Source organism: Rhamphochromis sp. 'chilingali', assembly GCF_963969265.1.
Source record: "Rhamphochromis sp. 'chilingali' genome assembly, chromosome: 5".
NCBI classification, from domain to species: Eukaryota; Metazoa; Chordata; class Actinopteri; order Cichliformes; family Cichlidae; genus Rhamphochromis; species Rhamphochromis sp. 'chilingali'.
This window is the reverse complement of record NC_137932.1, coordinates 42,930,614-42,955,088: the sequence shown is the minus strand read 5'-3', so window position 1 is coordinate 42,955,088 and position 24,475 is coordinate 42,930,614. Positions and strand designations below refer to the sequence as shown.

General features: G+C 42.4%; 1 protein-coding gene across 10 annotated transcripts in view; it reads left to right on the top strand.

Moving 5' to 3' along the window:
• ptprfa (protein tyrosine phosphatase receptor type Fa) overlaps positions 1-24,475 on the top strand; it is a 348,653-nt gene that overhangs the window by 276,856 nt on the left and 47,322 nt on the right. For all 10 annotated transcript variants that reach the window (XM_080882891.1, XM_080882887.1, XM_080882895.1 and 7 more), the window contains one exon: positions 5,625-5,837. In XM_080882891.1, coding sequence (XP_080739017.1) covers positions 5,625-5,837 — 213 coding nt within the window. The remainder of the gene's footprint in view (positions 1-5,624; positions 5,838-24,475) is intronic.

Genomic DNA, 24,475 nt, shown 5'->3' with positions numbered 1-24,475 from the left:
CCAGTGGTCTTTGTGCCCTCGGGCAGCACGACATCAAACATGTGTCATGGACATCACTGTGTGTGAGCACAGCTTACAGTGCCATCCACAAATGCAGGGTAAACCATGCAAAGACAAGCCCACATGTGAATGTGATCCAGGAACACTAAAAACAGAATCACTCAGCCTGGTATAAACTGGGAAATTAAAAACCAGAAGCAGCCTCAAGTGGCCATTGAGGGAACTGCACTTTATTGTTCGTTTTTTTATTGCAGTTAAATTTCCCTATTAGTCCCAGTGTGAAGGGTAGAAGCAGCAGTAAGGTGACAGAGAGTTGGTATAAGGTGGAGGAGGAAACCTACTGGCAATATGCATGGGACTGATAACATTGAAAACAGGTGATTAAAGCTGCTAAATGTTTTTCTGCCCGTGTTTATCTGGAAAAGGGCGAGAAACACTGAATGAAAATGTAAGTTATTGCAGTGTGAGTGACAAAACAGAGTTCGTGCACCTTCATTACAGGAAAATGTTTCCAGCAGTATAAATGGGAATCAGTTTTTATAATTTAGTGGCACCTTGGCAGTTTTGAAACATCACTGACACCTTCTGATCCAGAAATGCTGTGATTATGAATCCGCTTCTTCAACCACCCTCGTGTGTCGCTTACGAAAGAATGCAGCGTTCTTCGGCTTTTTAGAGCACCGCCTGACGTCACTGCATGCTTTGCGTTTTAGCTTTGTTTTCATTTACATGTCTTCATGATGAATTTTCACAACCAATCAGACTGAAGCCCTTCTAGCATCATTACACAATTCATTACACGCAACAATTCAAAAAGGTTGTGAGGGACAAACAATATTCGAATGACTTGACTGTTCTCACCGTCATGCAGTCAGAGATACTAAAAAACAAAGTGTAGATGTGGTCAGAAGCTATCAAACGAAAATGTTGTTTACAAGTGGAAATGTTGCGAGGCTAAATAGAGGCGATTAAAGAAAAATCATCATGCATCAATATGTGGATTGAGGAATATTTGTACAGAGTTGCCACTGATGATGGCAAAGGGAAATCTTACCTCATGTCTGAAGCTTTGTTTCTATTTTTGATTCAGTTTAATTTGCTGCATCTCCCATAATGCAGACGGGGCGGTGTGGCATCACTCTTATGTTGGCCCCTCTTGTAAACGATATTGGGTTAATGCTGAGCTAAATGGTGGCACGGGAGTTCAGTAGTTAATTTTGTTGAATCTACAACTCAAAAATAAATGAAGTTTTTCAAAGAGTAAACTAACTGCTGTGCATCATTCTGAGATTTTGCTTTGTTCTTGCTTTAAAACTTGCTGACACATTAACTGCTGAGTCAGCTCTGCTCCTGAAACGTAAAATAACAACTAAGAAAGAAATGGGGCTTTTTTTGCTTCACCTGCAACTGTATATAATTACCTAGTGTCAGTAAAATCCTTTAGCTTTGATTTTATTGTATCTCTTCCAAGTCCTCTCTAACCTACAACAGAACTGCTGCTTAAGGTGTGATTTACATACATGAGGCGCTGCACTGCGTTGTATTCCCGTGAGCCTTCATTGAGCAAGATCTAAAGGAGATGGGCTTTTACTATGTCTGCAGGCAGACTGATCAGGTTGAGCTGTGCAGTAACTGTTATGGGTTTGTCATTAATTCCCTCCCCTGACAAATTATGAAATGCATGCCAGTGGATAATGGTCTAACAATGAAGGCAAAGATCTGGAGTCTGGTATCTCATAGTCTAGACCCTTGTTTGCTTCAACTGGAGAGTTGCGGTCATAAACTAAATAAAAATGTAAAAGATGGACTTTCTAGGTCTTAAAAAATTAAGCCAGTGTAGAAGAGCTTTAACCTGAATTATTTCCAAGGGTCAGAGGGGGGTTCATCCTCATTGCTGTACAGACTGTATAGAAATCACTGAAACAATGTATGACTTGGGTAGTGACAGACAAGTAGCTAAAGTATCCCTTAGTTTATCAGTCATGGCTTCAATAAAGTACGAGACAGCCAAAATGCTTCAAGCTTCAAAAGAGGACTTTGCAAACCAATGGGCAACGTCACACCGGCAGCTATAATGGATTTTATGGTGTTTACTATAATAGCTAGTATAGCAGTGTCTTTACCTTAAATTAAGTGTTGTTGCAAAATGGTTCTAAATAAATAAAACTTCCATGAAATGTAACTTTTGACTCTGCATGTCAAAAAACATCCAAAAGAAAATAGCGCAAAGGTGTTCCTAATAAGATCCTTGAACCAAACTAGCAGGACTTTCAGTGTAAAGGTGAAGCAGGTGTATGTCTAAGGCAGAAACGCAGCTATGACCCAGTTCATAGGGCGCATCCTTTGGAGGCCACATTTCAAGGCCAATTACGTCATAGCTAGGCGACGAAGGCTGCTCCAAATGCGTCCGACAAATGCGTCCTTCATTTCCCCGAATTTGAAGGATGGATGGGGTGTGTCCTTCGTGACCCAACATATCCCAGAATTCATTGCGCGGCCAAGCCAATTCCAAATCTGAAGGCTAGACCAACCCATTTCACAGCCTCGCACTTCGGGCCTTCTCAGTCTATGAAGGACCCGGCACACGTAGACCGCGGAGGCCAGGTCCTCTGAAGGATGCAGCCTATGAATTGGGACACACATCTCATTTTGGCTGCATGTAGAGCTCGTGACCATAACCGAGAGCTTGGAATACATTCGAATAATTCAAAAACTTCTGGCCCAGCTCTCTTGCCCCTTCACATGGGGCAATAACTGTTTCCCAGCTCAGAAGCAGCAATCCATCCAGAACCATTTCATCCATACACGGTAAAGCCCTAACCAATGCGCCCACAGCTCTTCATAGTCTGGCTTTTTTTAACCTTTTCTCCTGATCTTTGACAAAGAAGCATTTTGGTATTTTGTAGTTTTCCTGAAACCAGCTCTCACTCCAAACACTGACAACTGGACCTCAACTGAAACTCTTGAACATATCCAATACATGTGTGCATAAAACAACACACAGTTATCACAGAAGCATTAGTGTGCAATTACATTTGAATCTGGCCAATATGAGCTCTGTAAAAAGGCATGTATGTGTTGTAGAATAGCAGCATACACAGTTTAAAGTCTATGTCTTTGTTTTTATAGGATGCTGATGCATAAAGACTGTGTAATTATACTAACTTATAGTTATCATTTGCATACAAGTCTAAATGTGACCTGCATTGTATTTTTTAGTCTTTGTTAGTAACTCTGGCCTCCGCTTTTTATACTCCAGTCATTTTGGAGCTACAGCAACAAGTAATGGAGTTGTTCAGTGTCTGAGGTTTGTGTTTACTGGTCACTATCGCAGCTTCCTCTACTGCAGATTGTGTTGTTGCTAAAATGCAGATCACTATCTGGGTTTGGCTGAAGAAAAGCACTTCACTTTAGTGGAGTCATTTTCTAATAGAGATGGTTGGCAGCACATCAATCTTGTCATTACTTCTGTCCTACTAATAAAGGGAGGCCAAGTGCATGTTTCAATCTGGTCGTGCACAATGTTAAATGCTTATTTATTATATCTTGTGTGATTTATCCATATATTTGTATTTTTTGTTTTTGAGTTGTTGGTGACTGGTCAGGTTTAGGTTTCTATTCATTCTACAGAACTTCATATTACTGTTTATTTATTTATTGCCCTGAGTTGGATTGGTCTATGGCAGGGGTGGGCAACTCCAGGCCTCGGGGGCCACTGTCCCTGCAGGTTTTAGATGTGTCCTTGATCCAACACAGCTGATTTAAATGGCTAAATTAGCTCCTCAACATGTCCTGCAGTTCTCCAGAGGCCTGGTAATCATGTGATTCAGGTGTGTTGACCCAAGGTGAGATCTAAAACCTGCAGGACACCGGCCCTCGAGGCCTGGAATTGCCCACCCCTGGTCTATGGCATGATTATAAAGTTCAGAGATTTCCCTTTTTTATATATCCTGGATGAGCCCCGGCGTTATAAGCCCTGCTTATTTAGGACATAACGGGGTGATTTTTTTTTAGTAAGGTAAAACGTATTAATGGCAACATGTCCCTGTGAGCCAAACATACAGCTAATTGGTGCTTTCCAGATGGAAAGGGAGACCTAAACATTAGGAGTAATTTAGCTTTTAAAGGTCCAAATTCCTTCCAGCAGCAGTGTTTGAGTTTATTAGTTATCCAAGAAAGTAGGATATATCTTTGGCATATATCATAGTGTTTTGGGTTTTTCTGAATGACACTTTTTCTTATGAAGTGTGGGGAATGTAAGCAAATTTTGAGAAACGTAGACTTATTGAAAAAGTGCGTAAAGGGCTCAAATTATCTGCCAGACAGCCCTCATGTACTTTGACGATGGGGGGTCCTAGGCCCTCACATGGACTCCCAAGCAGGGGGGATAAGTCAGGTGAGAGGACCAAGGACTGGACCATAAAAGGAAGGAAGCAGAAAGCAGCATCTGAAACTGACACAAGGCACGGGATCCAGTACCTTCATCTGAGACGTTTTTAAGTGAAATACTGTCAACCGGCTGTTTGTTAAATTTCCTTTTTCTTACAAAGTGAATGTTTGAAATGTCAGCACCCAAAAAAGGAAGAAGATGCATCCATGTGATTGAAGTGACTTTGCTGCAGACAACCGTTCCCAGTATGTCAGTGTCACCTTGAATATTGTTGCTTTGCAGGGACGTGTTGGTCTAAAATGACAAAAGCAGGTGGTTGAAAGACACGTCTGTCTCTGAACACAGAGAGCAGCTGAGTTTCAGTAATGAAGCCACGACCCTCGGTGCTTCCTGAATGTCACAGAGGGCCTTCAGACTTTATAAATTCAATCCTGCTAATTGTAAGGCGTTTGGCATCCTCCAACATGCACCTTTCACCAAGTGCACCACAAATTTATAAGATAGAAGTAACATTTTTACGTGGCTCAAAAACAAAATAAAATAAAATAAATTAAAAGGTTTATTGCTTCAATTTAGACTTAGAGAAATCTATTTTCTAGTATGTTTTTGCAAATTGCAGCTTTGATCAAACTGCTGAACAAAAGTGTAGTGCATCAGCAGCATGATGAAGCATCATTTCGAACATTTTGAACAATAACATTTCATAATAAAGTGGTTTAACTAACATCGGCACCCTGTTTGTTTGTCTTCTTACACATTGCTCATCTTTACTGGTTCTTTTGACTTTGTTGACCAGTCACACAGAGGTCTCAGCAACTTAGTTCATTCTAATCAAAAAGACAGGTGATAAAAACTGCAGAGTGTAAAGAAAAGGATGGATATAACCCTCATGGCATCTCCCATTGGCTTTTTTTTTGCATTATTAATGAATGCTCCGGTGGCATTGTTGCTTTGTGGAGCCATTAGTTTCTTGCCTGGTTACATTGTTAGCATTGTTACAGTAAGACATGCAGACTTTAAGCCTTAATTAAGTGAAAACAGATCAACAGTTAAAGGTGGTTTGGATTAGAAATAAATAAGAGTAAAACAAGTGAATAAAATGGAAGAATCGTATAACTGTCACAGAGGGTCAGGAAAAGAGAGCCGTCATCTACAGAGATGAGGTTTGTTATGTCATCTTGTGTCACTATGCTCCAGTGTCATGTCAACTCATAATATTTTGTTCCTCTGGTAGCTTCTGGAGTCCGGTGCTGACAGCAGCCTGCAGAGAAGGAAAAGGCAGAGCAATGACTTCCTGCAGCCCTACATCGCTGCCAAGCTGGATACGCTCCCTGAGATCTTCACTCTGGGTGACGAAAAGAAATACAGCGGCTTCTACAACAAACCGCTCCCTGGACAGCAGCAGTACCGCTGCTTCGTTTTGGCTGACCTGACGGACCACGAGTCTGTGAGTGACCTCTCTGCATTTATGAACACGTTCAGCAGCAGTGATGCATTTGGAAGTGGTTCAGTGGTTGATCTCAGAGGCCAGGGCTTCAGTGCATACACTGATTTCTTAAACAAGAGCACCACCCCACCTCAAAACACGGCACAGACTTACAGTACATTGTGAAGATGATGCTACATGTTTGTCCACAAGACTCTTTGGCTTTTTCTTTGCCATCGTAAGGCAATATAGCAAAACTGAGATTAGTGTTGGTAATAAACTGACAATTTGTTAATACATTTTCAACATATCAGCTGGTTCTGTCCATACAGTGTGTGTTCTATAACTCATCCATTTGTGTAGCCTACAGACAGTTTGAGTGCTGTCGTCAGTGGTTAGGGTTAATTAAGGGTAATTCAGGGTAAGGGTTAAGTTTACATTCAAACTTCCTCTTTATATGGAAGTTTCACCTGTGACATAACCAAATTTGACTAAAAATGTCTCCAAGAGTTGAGTTCAAAGATAAAATCCTTTTGTTTCCAAAGCTAGCTTGTTTTGCATGTGGCTAAAGTGCAACACAGTAGTTCTCTTTCACAGGAGGAGCATCCCTAAAGCAGGGATGTTACCCACATGACACAGCAGCAGTAGCTTAATTGTCATCCCTGTATCAGAGCCATGATAAATTGCAATTGGGGTTGCTGTAGCTCAGGCGGTAGATGGTAGAGCAGGTCACCTATCAAATATCCTGGGCAAGACCCCGAGTTGCTCTCCGGTGCATTCGTGGGATTATGAGTGTGTATGTGTGAGCGTTAGACAGAAGGTTCTTAGACAGAAACAACATAGAAAAACAGTGCATGTGTGAATGGGTGAATTCGGGGAGCTGTGTAAAGCGCTTTGAGTGCTCAGAGTAGAAAAACTCTATATAACCCAGTCTGTTTACCATTCCCATTTACCAAGAGATTTGAGGCCAGACTAACAATCTGCAGCAGTGCGAAACCCTCTTTTGGCATTAAAAAGTTACTGTAAGATTTTACTAAAGAGGTGCAGTGTCAGTTTTGTGACTAAAAGGTGTGGAAGTATTTTTGCCTTCGTGCATAAGTATTTGTAGAAGTTTCCCTTTTTTGGGAAAGAAATTTGGAGCGCATTTAAATGATTCCTACAAAACCTATTTAAGTTCATGCACTTTACAGCAAATAACAGAATTTAACCCTGAAAAAAGCAACTCCTATTTTGTTCCCTATGGCTGTGATAGTTGTCTCTAGAAGTGTTCAATTATTAGGAATTAGAAGAGGAGGGGTTATCAAAATGAGTGCAGCGTTAGCACAGCTGGATGGCTCAAAGCTATGAAGGCACTCCCTAACCTTGGGCTGCCCTGTGCTAGTGGCTTTACAGTGCTGCTTGCAGTGTTTCCAGTTTTTAGTTACATTTCTACACAGATCAGTCTTGTGTCTCTTGCTTGTGTTTTCACAGCCTCGTGCACACAATGAGCAGATTTTGTTTAACTTCTCTCTGGTATCAGATCTGTTACAAGCTGAATGAAAATGCAGAAATGTGTCAAATTCAGACCTGACAGCTGTTAGATTCATATTTGAATCCTACAATCTGTAAATTTTGACTTTAAAAAATGCACGCAGTCTCACACTTGCATAGCCTGCAGAGATAAAGAGCATGCATTTAATGACAAAGTAATAGCAACATCAAAGCCTGGGTCACGATGTGACATCCTCTTCTACATATATAAATGGAGGCGCGGCAGTAGCACGCAGCGGCCACTCCGGAGCCAAACTGGTGCTGCATTGTTTATTGTTTACGTTTTTGTGTGCAGCGTGCTTATTTTGCACTATGTATGGATAACGTCGCAACTGGTGTCGGTGTTCGTGCATACAACAGCCAGACACTTTTCAACCTAAATAACCTAGTTGACGACATCCAGGAGGGGCTGCAGGAAACGCTGCGTGAACTCGGCTTGCTCCGCGAACCAGGCCTCGAAGCCTCGGCGTTGCCTGATGCCGGCGGACGGAGGTGGAGACATCGGAAGCGTTGCGCGAGGAAGCGGAAGCGCGGCAAGCGGGCGGGAGTCTGTGCTAGGCTAAAAACAAACCCTAGCCGGCCGGCTCTACCGTCCATCATCTTATCCAACGTCTGCTCCCTGGATAACAAACTGGATTACATCCGACTCCAGCAGGCCACACAGCGTGAGATTAGAGACTGCTGTGTCTTTGTTTTCACGGAAACATGGCTCAGCGAAAGAGTACCGGACGCCGCTATTCAGCTAAACGGGCTGGCCTCGTTTCGCGCCGACAGAAATGCAGCTCTGTGCGGTAAGACTCGCGGTGGCGGCTTGTGTGTTTACATCAACGAGAAATGGTGCAAGAACTCTGTGCTAGTCTCTAGTTATTGCTCATCGCTGGTGGAGTTTGTGACTGTTAGATGCAGACCTTTTTACTTACCACGGGAATTCACCACTGTTTTCATTATCGGAGTGTACATTCCACCTAGCGCTAATGCTAAGGAAGCGCTAGGGGAACTGTATACAAAGATCAGTGAACTGCAAAATACACACCCGGATGGACTGTTTATTGTTGCTGGAGATTTCAACCATGCAAATCTCAAGTCAGTGCTTCCTAGATTCCATCAGTATGTGGACTTTGCAACGAGAGGGGAAAACACGCTGGATCTTGTTTACACAAACATCCCCGGCGCATATCGGGCAGAGCCCCGCCCCCACCTCGGCTACTCAGACCACATCTCTGTTATGCTAATTCCAGCATACAGACCACTCGTCAGGCGATCAAAACCGGTTCTGAAGCAGGTGAAAACCTGGCCAGCAGGAGCCATCTCTGCTCTTCAGGACTGTTTTGAGAGCACTGACTGGAACATGTTTAGGGAGGCTGCAACTTACGGCGACTTCACTGACTTGGAGTACACGTCATCAGTGTCCAGCTATATCAACAAGTGCACCGATGACGTCACTGTCTCCAAGATCATCATCTCACGACCCAACCAGAAACCGTGGATTACTGCGGAAGTGCGTGCACTTCTAAGGACCCGAGACTCTGCCTTCAAAGAGGGAGATAAGGTGGCACTTAGAAGAGCGAGGGCTGAACTTTCTCGGGCCATCAGAGAGGCGAAGCGCGCACACGCCCAGAGAATCCACAACCACTTCAAGGACAGCGGCGACACACGACGCATGTGGCAGGGCTTACAAGCCATCGCTAACTACAGGACGACACCACCTGCCTGTGACAGTGACGGCTCCCTCCCAGATGTGCTTAACAACTTCTATGCTCGGTTCGACAGGCAGAACGACGTGGCGGCGAGGAAGACCATCCCTCCTCCGAACGACCAGGTCCTGTGTCTCACTACAGCTGAGGTGAGGAAAACTCTACGCAGAGTCAATCCACGTAAAGCTGCTGGACCAGACAACATCCCAGGCAGAGTGCTCAGAGAATGTGCTGATCAGCTGGCAAATGTTCTCACCGACATCTTCAACATCTCTCTGAGCAGTGCCGTTGTCCCCACGTGCTTCAAGGCCACCACCATCGTCCCCGTGCCCAAGAAGTCTTCTGTGTCCTGTCTCAATGACTACCGCCCTATCGCACTTACACCCACCATCATGAAGTGCTTCGAACGGCTCGTCATGAGACACATCAAGACCCTGCTGCCCCCCTCACTGGACCCAATGCAATTTGCATACCGCCATAACCGCTCAACGGACGACGCCATCTCCACTGCACTCCATCTTGCCCTGACACACTTGGACAAGAAGGACTCACACGTCCGAATGCTGTACATAGATTTCAGCTCAGCATTTAACACGATCATCCCCCAACAACTGATCGGAAAGCTGAGCCTGTTGGGCCTGAACACCTCCCTCTGCAACTGGATCCTGGACTTTCTGACCGGAAGGCCTCAGTCAGTACGGATCGGGAACTGCACTTCCAGCACCACCACACTGAGCACTGGGGCCCCACAAGGCTGTGTGCTCAGTCCTCTGCTGTTCACACTGCTGACTCATGACTGTGTAGCAACACACAGTTCAAATCACATCATTAAATTCGCTGATGACACGACCGTGGTGGGTCTCATTAGCAAGAACGACGAGTCAGCGTACAGAGAGGAAGTGCAGAGGCTAACGGACTGGTGTAAGGACAACAACCTGTCTCTGAATGTTGACAAGACAAAAGAGATGGTTGTTGACTTTAGGAGGACACGAGGCGACCACTCACCGCTGAGCATCAACGGCTCCTCTGTGGAGATCGTCGACAGCACCAAATTCCTGGGCGTACACCTGGAGAAGGACCTCGGCTGGTCCCTCAACACCAGCTCCCTGCACAAGAAAGCCCAACAGCGTCTCTTCTTTCTGAGAAGACTGAGAAAGGCCCGGCTTCCACCACCGATCCTGACCACCTTCTATAGAGGAACTATTGAGAGCATCCTGAGCAGCTGCATCACTGTCTGGTTTGGGAGCTGTGCCATATCAGACCGCAAGACCCTACAGCGGATAGTGGGAACAGCAGAGAAGATCATCGGGGTCTCTCTACCCTCTATTGAGGACATCTACACCACACGCTGCATTCGCAAAGCCACCAGCATTGTGGCTGATCGGACACACCCCTCTCACACACTCTTCACACTCCTGCCATCTGGAAAAAGGTACCGAAGCATTCGGGCACACACATCCAGACTGTGCAACAGCTTTTTTTCACAAGCCATCCGTCTCCTCAGCAAAAAGGGACTGACTGATAAACACACACACACACACACACACACACACACACACACACACACACACACACACACACACACACACGCACACACACACACACACACACACACATACACACACACACACACACACACACACACACACACACACACACACACACACTAACATTATCACTCAGCTTAACTCAAATACCTCAAAACATTGAGACTGGACTGACTAACCAACACAAGCGCAAACACACTGACCTACACCACCAAACCATCGCACACACCAACCTGTAAATGCTCTTTTGCACAATATTATTACTAGATATATTATATATATATATTTTTTTTTTGCACTAACTTGTCTTGTAGCACCTTGGTTCCTGGAGGAACATTGTTTCGCCTCACTGTGTATTTTTAAACTGTATATGGTTGAAGTGACAATAAAGTTGAACTTGAACTTGAACTTGAACTTGATAAAGTCAGTACTGACAAACAGATTCATAACATCGATTCATTTGTAATAAAGCTGCGATCCTGTGCTCTAACTGAGCTGTCAGAATTATCCAGAGAATGAACGTCTCGAGCTACAAGACTGTGCATCGTCCACGGCAAATTCTAACAGAAGAGTTTGTCTTCCAGGCAAAAACACATTGATCTGAATTTCCAAAGAGAAGCACAAACATGAAACTCACATCCTGATTACTTCTGCCTGCATATGTACAGTGCTCTTGGTAGACTGCTGGTCATCATTAAAACAAATTATTTATCTTTATAAATTAGCAGATCGCCAACAGAACCTCCCACTTCCGTCGACTGTGACGCTAGTTTGCCCTGGTTAGTAAATCTGCCCATCGATGTCGAATTTTCAGATCTCCATAATGGAATAAACACTGTGGCTACCTGACCAGACCCGTTCTTCTTAGAACAGGGGGATTGTCTGGAAGGTGAATGCGCTCATGTGACCAGGCACAATTCACAAACTCAGCAACTAACACTTGCATCAAAAACAATACAAACATTGAAATACAAGAGAGAAACTATGACAAAGATGCACCAAAAGTCAGCAAATCATTCATCAGCAAAGTTATTTGTGCAGATTTTGTATTGTACATCTTTATGAAAGTTGTATATTCACAGACAAGAGTCAGGAAATAGAAACAGTAACAAGGACCAATGTTTGATATCATGCAATAGCCTTGCAATGAACGCAACCTGTGGGACACTTGTTACTGTGGACCTTGCAGCTGCTTCCTGTGGTGGTGTTGTACTGGATTGCAATACGCGCTTTCCCCCCACACTGCTGTGTTTGAGTGCACATGATCAATAGTCAGAATAAAATGTGGAAGAAAACAAATGGATTCCCCTGAGTTTGACCATCTTGCCAACAAAGTGCCCATTATGTTTTATGTTATGTAATCCTTCTGCACTAATGTACCATCTGAACACACAATACAGCTGCTGCTACCACGTGAGGGAGAAGCAAAGTCAACTATTAGAGTGGAATAAGCTGTAAGTTACAGCCTGCCTTGTATGCAGCAGTGCTGTGTCAAGAAAGGTTCACTGAGACCAAGGCTGTGCTTGACACCTCTTGCTCTTTAATAAATCATAAATCTGCAGCAGGGGCAAGGGAACAGCAGAGGCAATGTGGATGGTTTTTTAATATGCTGCTCTATTGCTGTTTTGTCTGCATTTGTGGCCTTTAAAGTTGTCAGATGAATAGTTCTCATAAAACTGTGGAAAAACTTCATTTATGGGTCACATTGTGGTACATACAGCTGCAGTGCACGTTCCATACTTCTTTGTAATGCTGAATGAATAGAGCAGAGTTGGTTGTGAATGGCATTATTGCTTTCTATCTGTGGAATACAAGAGTAGCCCTTCAAGCAGCGCTGCACACATGCCAAGCACGTCACAGTGATGCTAATCATGTCCTTGACTCCTGCATGCATCTGCAGGTATATCTTCCAAGCAGTTAGGCCGTGATCCCCACCGTCACTCACATGCACCTTGCTTCCAAGAGCATTAAACCTTCAGACTGCTTCTCTAATTTCAACTGCTCTTGTTCTTGTTCGCCCTCGTGGCATCTTCATTTAAATGTGTTGCGATCTATGGAGAGGGAGGAGGTTGGTCCAGAATAGAACACTTCTAAAGGCTTCTGGCTTTAAACAGTCTTATGAACTATTCACACAAACACGGTGATGCACCAGATCAGTAAAGATTCACTTGGAGTAAGGTGTAGGGGGAGATTAAGGTTCAAATCTTTTTATGGAAAGGCTTGTGAAGAAGAACAAGAATGCATGTACGGGGTCCGATCAGAAGGGTCTGACAAATCAAAAGCTTCACCTGATTTAGATTTGGCTGGTCTCACATTCAACTTCATCTTGTTCCAGCTGACTTTTGCTTGCTGTGCAAGTTTGAGGTCCATGGTGGAGAACGCAGAGTGGACGTGGTTACAACAGCAACTTCCATGAGCTGAAAATAGCAGCTGAAGGATGAAGGATGACTGAATACATTAAAATAGATTCTCTCAAACAGGTTGTGATTTTTAGGTCCTGCTGTCTGAACTATTTTAATCATTCCTCATATGAGGCTTACATTGAAGTAAAGCATTTTCTGAAAATGTGCTTGTACTACGCTGAGCCCAAACCATGAGCGTGTTATGGAGAGCTGCTGGATGTTAACAGGATAAACCTGCATTCAGAGTCTCCTTGTATGGGTGAACCCAAGTCAGGCTTTCATCACTAACCACTTTCACCTACTGCTGAGCAGACTGCAGATCCTTCACACGGTGTTAATATTTGCCTCAGCTCTTGTCTCGCCCCGCCCAGTGAAGACAGCAGGCCCACTGTGGGTCCTGCTCAGGGAGAGTTACTGGCTTTTTCTTAAATGATCCAAGGTCTTGGCCCCACTATGTAAAGTGCTCAATGTGACATATGTTATGATTTGGGGCTCTATGAATAAAACTGAAATGAATTGAGCATTTAAATGTCATTCAAATATCAGTGGCTGAAAGAAGTGTGAGATTAAAAAAGGGGGCAGATGGAGAAATGAAAGCAAGCTTGTTTCAGGTTATCAATGAAGGAAATTCAGCACATTGGTCGGATTTATCTGCACTGCAAAACAAAGTCAGTCAGTGAGTGAAGAGCGGCCTGAAAACCTTCCAGGTAGCAATCTGCAGATTTGGCCAACAGTTGTAGAAAATCGTCTTCTTTGAACATGTTTGATTTACAGTATTGACAAAAGGATCATTTTATATGGACAAAATTCTAGGTGTGATGGGACATTTCATGCCCTTTACAACAACCCTACCCCAGATGTGATTGGGTAAGAGGCACACCGTGGGCAGGTCACCAGTCTATCACAGGGCTAACTCACAGAGCCAAACAATCCTTTGCACTCACACTTATGAGTAATTTAGAATCACAAAGTAATCTAACTCTAATAACTGAATGACCTTTAACTGTGGGAGGAAACCAGAGTACCCACTGCAAACTAGCCAGACTGTGGGTTTGAACCTGGGCCCTTCATGCTGTGAGGTAACAGTGCGAACCACTGCACCACCACGCGGTCGGTACAGACTTCACAAAAGGAGGAAAGCTACGATTTCAAGGCTTGATGCAGAATTTTTCTGCACGTTTTTGTCCTTGACAGGTTAAACACAATAAATAGCGCTAGCATGCACGGGGTGTGTAGTGTCTGCCTCCAGTGATTTTCCTGTGGTGTAAAATCTCGTGTGGTCTTGTGAATTTCATGAGTCCAGCAACTAACCACTCCTACTAGATTGTATCAGGTCATCTCAACAAGAACAAATGAAGTTGTTAAATTTCATACAGATCCTACATGATTCAATTACGTTCACCACAGAAACAAAATACAAGTTAGACTTTTGTAAATGTAACAACCATCCAATTTCCTTTTTTGTAGTGTACACGTTTGGGATCTCTGTCTCGCCTCAAGTTACATAAAATTCAGCTTTGTAGTTGTTGTACGATCCTGCTGGCAGAAAAAGACTGAAACTGCAGTTTCCCCACCTTTAGGCACAAAGATGAAACGCTGACCTTTCCATCTAAGTGGGTAAGACAGCAAATTAATACAGCAGAGCTTCGGTGGCCTCGGCGGATGTTTTTAGTGCTGTTTGTATGATCCTGACACTCGGTGGAGAGGTGGAGAACAGACGTTAGGTCGGAGGACTGCGGTTTTTTAAGAGGAGCATCCGTGTGGATTTAAAAAATGTTCAGAACTTTGAGATAAAAAGAAATAGTTTGATAAAAACTAAAATGTTGATACATATTTAAGCAAATCGCCACACATGCAGGGACTCTCTGTATGTATAATTGGGCATCTTATTCCTGTCATCCCTTAGTTCCTGGAACTTTATCAGAGAGACTTAGCAATTCATTGTTCTGTACATGCCATTGTCCTCCGACATTTAGATGCCATTCAGACATTTTAAATAAATGATTAAATGGAGCATTTCTCATCACTCCCACTTTGCTGCGCCTCCGCTCATTACAGCTTTTGTAATGAGGGAAGTGCGTCGTCTTGGACAATACTTTTCCACAGTGTTGAGAACAGAGCTGCAGGGTCCAGATTCAATAAATGACACGTTGCTGAATGTGATTCCAGCCTGTACAAAAATAGAAACCTAATCACATTCATTGAAAAAAAGGGGACATAAGCTTAGCTTTTATTTCTGCCGCAAAGCTGCTGGAGGGGTGGAGGCGACAAGAGAAGAGTGGGAAGGAAAAGAAAGGCGAGGGGGCTGGAGAGTGAAGGAAAAGGGCACTGTGGCTTTCTGTGGCCCCCACTGCTGGTAAACAAGCCGGGACGTGTGAAATTGGATAAAAGAAAAAGGCCATATAAACAGTGTGATCACTTAGAGTGGAGGGGTGGAGGGTGGGTCGGCTAGGAGAGCACGGCGGCTTCCTGTGGATGCAGAGCCCTGTGGGAGCGACAGAGAGGTGAGCAGAGGAGTTAGAGGGAGCTTAATGGGAGGATAAGACCAAGAAAGGAAAGAAATGCTGCAGCCACTGGAGAGAGGGCCTTACAGATGCCGGGATGTGTTTCTAATGTGGGAGGAGGAGAGTTGCTGAACTTTGAGGGGAAAAGAGGAATAGGTACTGGATATCTTCCAGCTTGTACGCATAGATGAGCCGAGAGGAGACGACTCCGGCTGAGGGAGAAATATCCAGTGTTTCAGAAAATAACCGAGCTGTCAAAATACATTGCAGTCAGACATTGTTTCATACTTTGTAATCAGTCACTTCTTGCGGAAGGATTACGGACGGTGGAAACAATTTTGTTGAGCAAAATGTTCATCCCCCTGCACCTCTGCTATTATAGACACTTCTCTTCTTTGCGTCTCCTCGCTCCAGTTTGCAGATGTAGCAGCAGCATATTTTTCACCCCTGAAGGATTACTATCTACGAGGTCCCACCGCTGAGATTGATCACTTCAAAACTTCCCCCCTGAGATTATCTAAATATCCTTCAGAATATGCTTCTGCTGCATCTAAAAGCTGTGAAAACTGTCATTTTTCAAAAAGAAAAAAAGTTTTCTGAGCTGTAAGCAGTACTTTGCTAAAAGTGCCACAAAGTACTAAAGAGAGAAGCGAGCGGAAAGCGCTGAGGAGACAGATGAGCTGAGCACGTTATCAAGCGCCACACCTTTTAGCTGCTAATGCTTCAAGGTTTCTTCTATACGCTGCAGAGCTCGGAAAGGTGGCTGCCGTCTTTTTAAAGAAACGCTGAGGTTTGTCGTCAGTTATGAAAATGTGTAAACCAGGAATGGGACCAATATAATAAGACTTCTTCATTAGAATTATCATAAAGCAATGATGAGCTCATGAGTAAATCAGTCTCTTCATAATCCCCCCTTTAGGCTACAATAATAACAGTGACAATGAAACAAGAGGGAAAACAACTGAACTTTTGTTGTTTTACTGTATTTCTTTATTTCTCATAGAGCAGGAGCAAAAATATGAACAGTGAAGCTTTAACAAATGCAGCTACTACAGTTTCCATCCGCACAGCACAAGCCCACAGTGTGCACTCTCCTAACATTAGTAACCTTCTCGGTCATTAGGGAGTCTTTGACAAGACTCACACCTGCAGCCGCTGCCTCCTCACACTTTTTAAGTGGCATTTCCTGTTGACTTGTTGTGACATTTTTGTCATTGCTTGGCTAAAATATCAACTGCTAAGACTTGTTTCTGAGACTGAAGTTGCAATAGAAAGATTCCCAGTCTCGTGCCACAGCTCTGTCCTGATACAGAGACGCAGACATTTGAAAACTGCAACACTGCAGTGCATTAATATAAACCCGCATGAACCGGGAGGATTGTGTGACAGCGATGGCAGAGCAAGGAGACGTTCTTTTATCACTGTGGTTAATTGAAGTAATAAAACAGTAATAATACTGTTAGAAATGCTATAAAGTCTGTTATAGCATTTCTAACAAACAGCTTATCCAGGTGGCGAGCTCTGAAAAATGACACCAGCGCAGAAGCGCTAAAAGCCGCAGTTCCTCTGGTGGCCACTTGACTGACTACCTCCCATATCAACCTTTACACCAGAAATAAACATGTACAATGCAAGCAAACAAATGGCAAAATAAACATGGATACTGGAGCTTGGGAACTGGTTAATGACAGAAGTGCCTTGAATTAAAGTCAGCTAATTAAAGTCACTGAATCAAATCTCTCTACAGTGTTTGTGCTGCTGTTTTAATGAACACAGACTACGGCCTGCTACAAAGTACAGCCTGCCCGAAAGGTTGTGCTTCAGTGTTTGGGAGTTAAATTTGACTATTTTACCAGTCTGCTATTTAGGACTAGTTAGCTCATATAAGTATCTGTGCAATGCAGCGGTACTGTTTATGAATGCAGCTTGCTAACCAAGGATTAGCTGACAGCTGTCCAAAACGAACATGTTTATGGTGGCTATGTCCATCTTTTATATACAGTTTCAGTTTAACAGAACATCCTTTTAAAGATTTTTATAATTAGCAACGCAGCTTGTGTTTAAATGCAGGATAAATAGTAGCAGTTAGGACATAGCTTCTGTAATGTGCATTATGTAATGAAAGCTGTTTAGCCATCTGCTTATGCTGCTTGTGCTGTTAGCCATGAGGAGCTGTTAATGGTTGGTTTAAGTTTGGTGAAAGCTGCGATTTGAAGATCGCTCAGGTAGAAAGTGAACTAGAAAACCATCAGAATAACTCAGGTTATGTTTCAAATCCATCCTCCTAAAATACACACAGAAGTGAATTATGACCTGGAAAATTAACACTCCCTTTATCATGTAAAAAGATTATTTATACATTTTTCTGCTTTAGAGAATCAAGCTGTGAGTTTGTGCTGCTGCCTTGGCCAAGAGATTTGATCGCAGTGGGACGGAAGCACAGAAAAACTGTTCCTCAAGGCAGAAAATATTAATTATGTATGAGTTTTCATTAAGGCTATATGCAATAACTAACAGGTGACCAGCCAACATAAACATCTTGCGTATGTATTTGATGGGTAAATAAATATATTCCTACCCACAGTTGTCAAGTATAATGGTGTGAAATGGGCATGACATCAGCCAGCGTGCATATATGCATACTAAATGTCTGACATTTGCAGCCTGTACTAGATGCAAAAACAGGGAGACGTTCACAGAACCGACTCCATGGCACCACATTTAAAAATTTGCTTACTGATAAACAGCCTCCTCTCGTAGATTAAAGAAACATTTAATCAGCTCCACTCCCTCCACTACTTAATCCATTTATAACTGTTCCAAGTCTTAATTTCTATCAACACTGCACCAGAAGCTGGAAGAAAGGAAGCGAGAAATGAAACTATCAGGTGCAATGCAAAACCAAAAAAGGAAAATTAAACTTCTTAACACCAGACATCTTTATAAATGACTGCGTGTCACATTCAGCATTGACACTTAGTGTTTGCAGTAAGTTTGCAGTGCATGAGAAACTTTCATTAAACAAGCGACAGCTGCACTGTTATAATAAAAAATCTAAATCCCAGTCGGAGACCCACCTGATTGGTAGATTACTTTTGCTTCGCTACAGTGCTTTAGTTGTTTGGGACGGACGAAACGGCAAAAAGTAGACTTGTCCCAAAAGACACTAACAACACCAAACTATAAACACTGAGGAGATAAGGCATTTGGTTGGCAGCATGTGCTTCTTGGAGAAGGGATATGAAAGCGGTGCATCAGACGAGGAGCAGAGACAGTTCGGCTGTGGGAGGATAAGCCTGGAGCGCGCCTGCTGCCAACTGGTGCACGCTTCTAATGTGGGTGACAATTACTCACACACAGCAACACACGTACAGTCGAAGTCATTACGAAAAACAGTGGGAAAAGGAAATAGAAGAAGTATCACTCACTAAGCTTTCTAACAGTGTGTGTGTGTGTGTGATTATTATTATTATGCAAATAACAAAGGCACTTATCCAAAGCAAAGCAGAGCAACTTGTACCTTGACTAAAGTCATGCCAATTCAGCCGTGACAAATGAAGGCCTGAGTAAGAGGTTATATTTTAAGGCCTTTTAATTCAAAGAGAGCTTTATTAACACGTCTGAGCAAAAATCAGGTATGTTAACACTTATGACAGGATTAAATTCAGTTTTTCTGCGTGCAGGAAGTTCTCACCAAAAACAAAGACAGAAATCGGATTGTCAAGACTTTTGTTTTCTCCTTAAAAAAGAGGTTTTAAAAAACTGAGAGACAAGTTCATGGTCGCTTCTGTAGAGTGAAAGTCATTACATGTGCATGCTGAAAATATGGGTAGGAAAAACATCTCTACTTTCCATGTGACTGCCACTTATTTTTGGTTAGCTTGTCGTTGTGTAACTTCAGATCTTCAGGCCATCAGATTCCCGTGCGTTTCTACATTCATACAAGTTTGGATTAACAAGAATGATTATAATCAGGTTTCTTGCCTTGAAATGAAAGTTTACACTACAAAGAATAAACTTTAGAGTTTGATGTGTTTGCAAGGCCGATCTGTGTCAAAATGATTTATATTTTTTTGCATTTAGCAGCAGGACAAATACAAAAAAAGTCTGTTATAGACAAAGATCATGTATAATTCATGTGTAGCTGTCAGATTGGACACCGCAACCTCGACCATGAATGCTAAAGTGAAAATGAGTGTGGAAAAATGTGCTGAAATTAATGAATCATTAAGGAAACAAAGCTGGTCGAGGGTGGCTTTGTTTTTAACAAGCGGCACACTTCAGTGGGGTTTACGGCTTTTACCCAGCGGAGCCTTGTTGAGCCAGAGCCCGTCAGGCTTACAGGAATATTTATAGTCTCATTCACCAACACAGTGCAACTTACTACACTTGTCTCACAGAACATAAAGTGACAAGCAGAACAGTTACTTAAAGAGAATTACTCCCTGCAAATTGATCCATGTAACCCCTTTTAATGTTTATTCTGTTGCCAACATCGGACTGCCTCCAACTCTGCCGCTTAGAGAAGACCTAAAAGTGTTTTCTTTGATTTCGCTTCATCTGCAATATTTGATTATTTTGTAATGAAGCGATTTTTTTTTTTTTGCACTGCTTTACTCCAGAGGTCATTAGGATGACAAACATCTCTTGGTTTGGTGTTTTTTGGTATTAATTTCTCTAATTTTACATGTCAAAGTCAATTGGAGAAGTACTACTGCTGTGCTGGTGAAATACTTGTTTAATGTGTTTGGTGGCTCTGGAGGAGTTTTTGTTTACTCGAGTGACATTGCTTGAGAAATGATTGGTCTCCACAGAGACTGTAATTACAGAAACACTGCATGAAAACCTGGCCGTCTGGGGGTTTAATGATGTGGGCTTTTACAGAGAGGGGGCTCTAAAATACTGATGCAATCATGGGAAACATTGCTGTTTAACATGGGAGTCATACTGCCATAGACTAATGGCCCATTTCCATTGAAAAAACTGTATACAAAAGATGGATGTAGCTGACATGACATCACTGCCTGGTATTTCTGATTACCATATTTTTCAGACCATAAGGAGCATTAAGTGAAACAAAACAGTCAGATAAGTCAAACTTTACTCAGCTTCTTCTTCTTGCTTCCTCCACTTCTGTACCATTGAGTCATTAATGCTGAATCCTCTCTCAGCTGCTCTATTCCCATGTTGTTGCAGTATATTAATGACTAACCTCGTATTGTGGATGGATTATCTCAGTTGTTCTCCTGACTGAAGTTTGGTCCGTTTACAGCATCCTGCCATGCGATTGCATTTGTCTCTAACCATCAGGAACCTTCACGTTAACTTTTATCGAGTGGAAAACTGTTCGCGTTCATCCTTCAGCTTCACTATGTTTATGCTATGCTAACATAGCTGTGTTGCTAGCGATCACCTAGCACATCATTATATAGCAGCTAGCCCAACTTCAGTAACCCTACAAACGTCACTGCTGTTTAGTTTTCTGTCTTCATTTATGTTGGAAGTGATAGCAGAGCTGTATGTTTGAATTTATTCACAAATCTCTCAGTCAGAACATGCTATATCATGTTTAGCTGGAAGCTAGCGAGCTAACTTCCTGCTAACTTCTAACTCTGTTAAATGTAATCAGTTCTGTTTTCATGGATGCCTGGATGTTAAACTTCATAGTTACACCTGGTAAAGCAGCAATGCTGATCATTTTATTAAAGATGAAAGAATTTAGACAGTTTTTAACTCTCAGTGATGCTGCAGTGTTCGTTTGAGTTTGGGACCTGAATCGGACGGAGTTTAGGACCCAGGACTCCGCGACACTACGGCAGCCGTAATGCTCCGACAATCCATCAGGCCGTGCGGCTTCGTAGCTTAGCAAAGTTGTACTAAAACATTTTTTGACAGATTTTTGAGCGCCATGTACCACATAAAATTGGTTTGAGAATTCACACATAAGATGCACTGTCGATTTTTGAGAAAATTAAAGGCTTTTAAGTGCGCCTTATAGTGCGGAAAATACAGTAGCTAACACTTGCGATCGCTGTTACCAAGCTTCATCCATACTGTATGGGTCACAAACAAACGAACATGTAGAAGATTCAACTTAGTTATAAAAAAGAATTCATTATGGAGGTTTTGATTAACTGTGAAGACCACAATAATTTTTTGTACCTGACTGGAAAACTGTTTACCTCGACTGTAGGACTGTGCATTTCAACATTAAAGTCTATGTGGATCAGCTCACCGGAGTCAGCCTCAAGTGGCCTTTACAGGAGCTGTTATTTCTGCATTGGCTTTATTTGTCAACCACGAGGTGGACGCTTGTTTATGTAAACCACTGAATCAAATTTAAAGACAACTGCAGCCAATGACACTGTTCCTATGGATGCAAATAGCTTAAATTGAGAAAGCATTAGAACACACACTCTGTCATCTTTTGAAGTTAAAAGTCCTTGAACTCAATAAATTGGTGAAAGCCATTCAAACCTGGCTGCTTTGGAGCACTGGAATCTCAACAAGTGATAAAGTGGGATTTGTCACATTATGCTTGATGTGCTCAGCCAGAATAGGCCTGAACAGTGAGGATACTTTCAGTTTTTAGCCTTTTTTGTTGTATTTTTTTTTTTTAAGCTAAGGTAGGCAACATGTTTTTTGCACCATTAGACGAAAATCCATTAAAAGCTTTCAGCATATTGAAATGCAATTAGTCTGAGAGAGAAGCAGACCGTCGCACCTACTCTGGCCTGTTTTTAAGTAGGTGACAATGATATGAGACTATGGCCAGATGGCATAATCGATGCTTTGTTCAGCGCGAGTCCGGATGGTCGACATCAGTCCATTACACAAATCAAAGCCCTAGATGTAGCTATAAAGAAATATGTATGCTTCAACAGATTTATATGTTTTTCGTTTTTCTTTGTATATGTGCTGGTCTTTCCAAAGATGCGCGACTGCAGAGCTGTGACTTTCTGTCCATCAGCATTTACAAACATTAAAAATATGTGGCGAAAACAGATCTTTTAGATGAACAGACTCTGTCCTAGCAGCGAGACATGAGTTTATATTGTGCCAAAGTGAGAGTCTAGGTCCATGTCCTTTAGTGATGGCAGGGGAGAACTCAGGGCTGGCCTCAGGTCTCCATGCCCCATCTGAAGGTGTAGTGAAGCTGTTGGCATTGTTGGATGTGTCCTCAGAGGATGTTGCCGATGCGTATCCTTGCACTGAGCTTCTTGTGCCCCCCTGGCCTCAGGGTGGGTTTCATGACAACAAGCAGTACGGTCCCACATCAAGCACATCCAACACAGCAGCCTGTCTCTGCCTGTCTCACACCTCACTGTCTGTCCTCCTCTGTCCCCAACCCCATCCCCTCCACCTGCTGCCTTCCAGGAGCTGTTACAGATAACCAGTTGCCTTCACCTGCAGAGACCTGTTATCGTTTAAACCTCATTTACACTCCCACATGGAATCCTGCTTTACAATTGCTTAAAATCTTTAAATTGATGAATTGAATCAAAATGTTTTCACAGTTTAAAATATTTAAATTACATGAAGTTTTTTGGTAATGTGATGGATAGTCCTGTTACAGGTTTCACATTATTCCTCTGATCGATGGGGGACTGTACCACAAAATATTGTAAAGCTTCAACAAAAGCAATAAAAAGGCTTCATGCAGGTTACATGGATGCAATAAATGCAGGATTTTCTTTGGGTTTTTTCAGGAGCTTTTTCAGGAACTCTGTGCACCACGAAGATATTTTAGAGTTTTAACAAGAACCAGCAAGAATAAACAAAACTTATCCAAAAGAGTGCAAAACTGAGTTTCCATTAGCATATTGTTATGTTTGCCACACACTGGGAAACAGATCAGTTTGTATAGTGTTATTTTTTTCCTCAGTGAGACAACAAATGCCTCTTTGTGTTCTAATTATTGATGATTGTGTTTTCTGTTGTTGTTGTTGTTGTTGTTGTTTTTTATTGTGATGGGGTAATCATATTAGTCATAGAAACTGAACTGGAATAGAAATAAACGTCACTGCACACATGGGGAACAAAGGTACCTTCATGCTATGAAGCACAAACCTCTATATCAGCCTACTGCCAGTATACAAGACAGAGACATAAACTAGCCAGAATTTCTTTCCATTTAATTTCAACAAATAAGAAAACAGTAAAACGCTCACATCTAAGAATAAAATTAATTTTTATCTAAGTTGTTTTTGTGTTGACCCAGACTGTCTCCTGATATTGTATCGTAAAAACTAGATGAAACCTTTACCTCTAGGGAACTTTTTTTAAAACCACCCTGAGAGCCAGTAATTAGCTCTAAGAATATTCACAAGTTATTTCCATTCAATGGTTTTTACTGTCCCCTTATTTTCTTCCTAAAACATCGCACAACTACCAGCGGGACTGTTTGATAGATGTGTTGCATTGAAAAGGGACGCTGTGGTGTGAATACCTGAAATCCCCAAAAACTTGGCGAGCTGTGTGACAAGAACAAAATGCAATGATTTGCAAACCTCATAAATCCGGATTTTATTCATGGTGAAACACAGAAAACAGGAAGAGGAATGACGTCCCCTTCTTGTTTGATATAGGACTGTAGATGCTCCGGTCCATGATGCTCCAGAAAGGTCTGGACTGCACTTAAGCTAGTTCAACACTGGACTCCTCTAGTATGAAGTCATGCTGTTGTTTTAGGTGTTTGTTTTTTTAGGGATTTTTTCACCGTGTTTACTTCTTCGAAACTCTAAGATGCTCCTTTCATGCCCACTCATGTTACTCACTGTTTACCAGTTAACAAAATATTCCTCCAGCTGTTTCTTTTTAGTACCACTTACTTTTCCAGCCTTTTGTTGCCCGTCTCTCAACTTTTCTCAAAACATGTTTAAAATGAGCAAAAAGATTTCATGAAATAAAATGATGTTTAGACATCTTTGTGAGGACAGAACATTGGGATCAACAGTCACTTGTTGCAGCGGTCCCCAACCT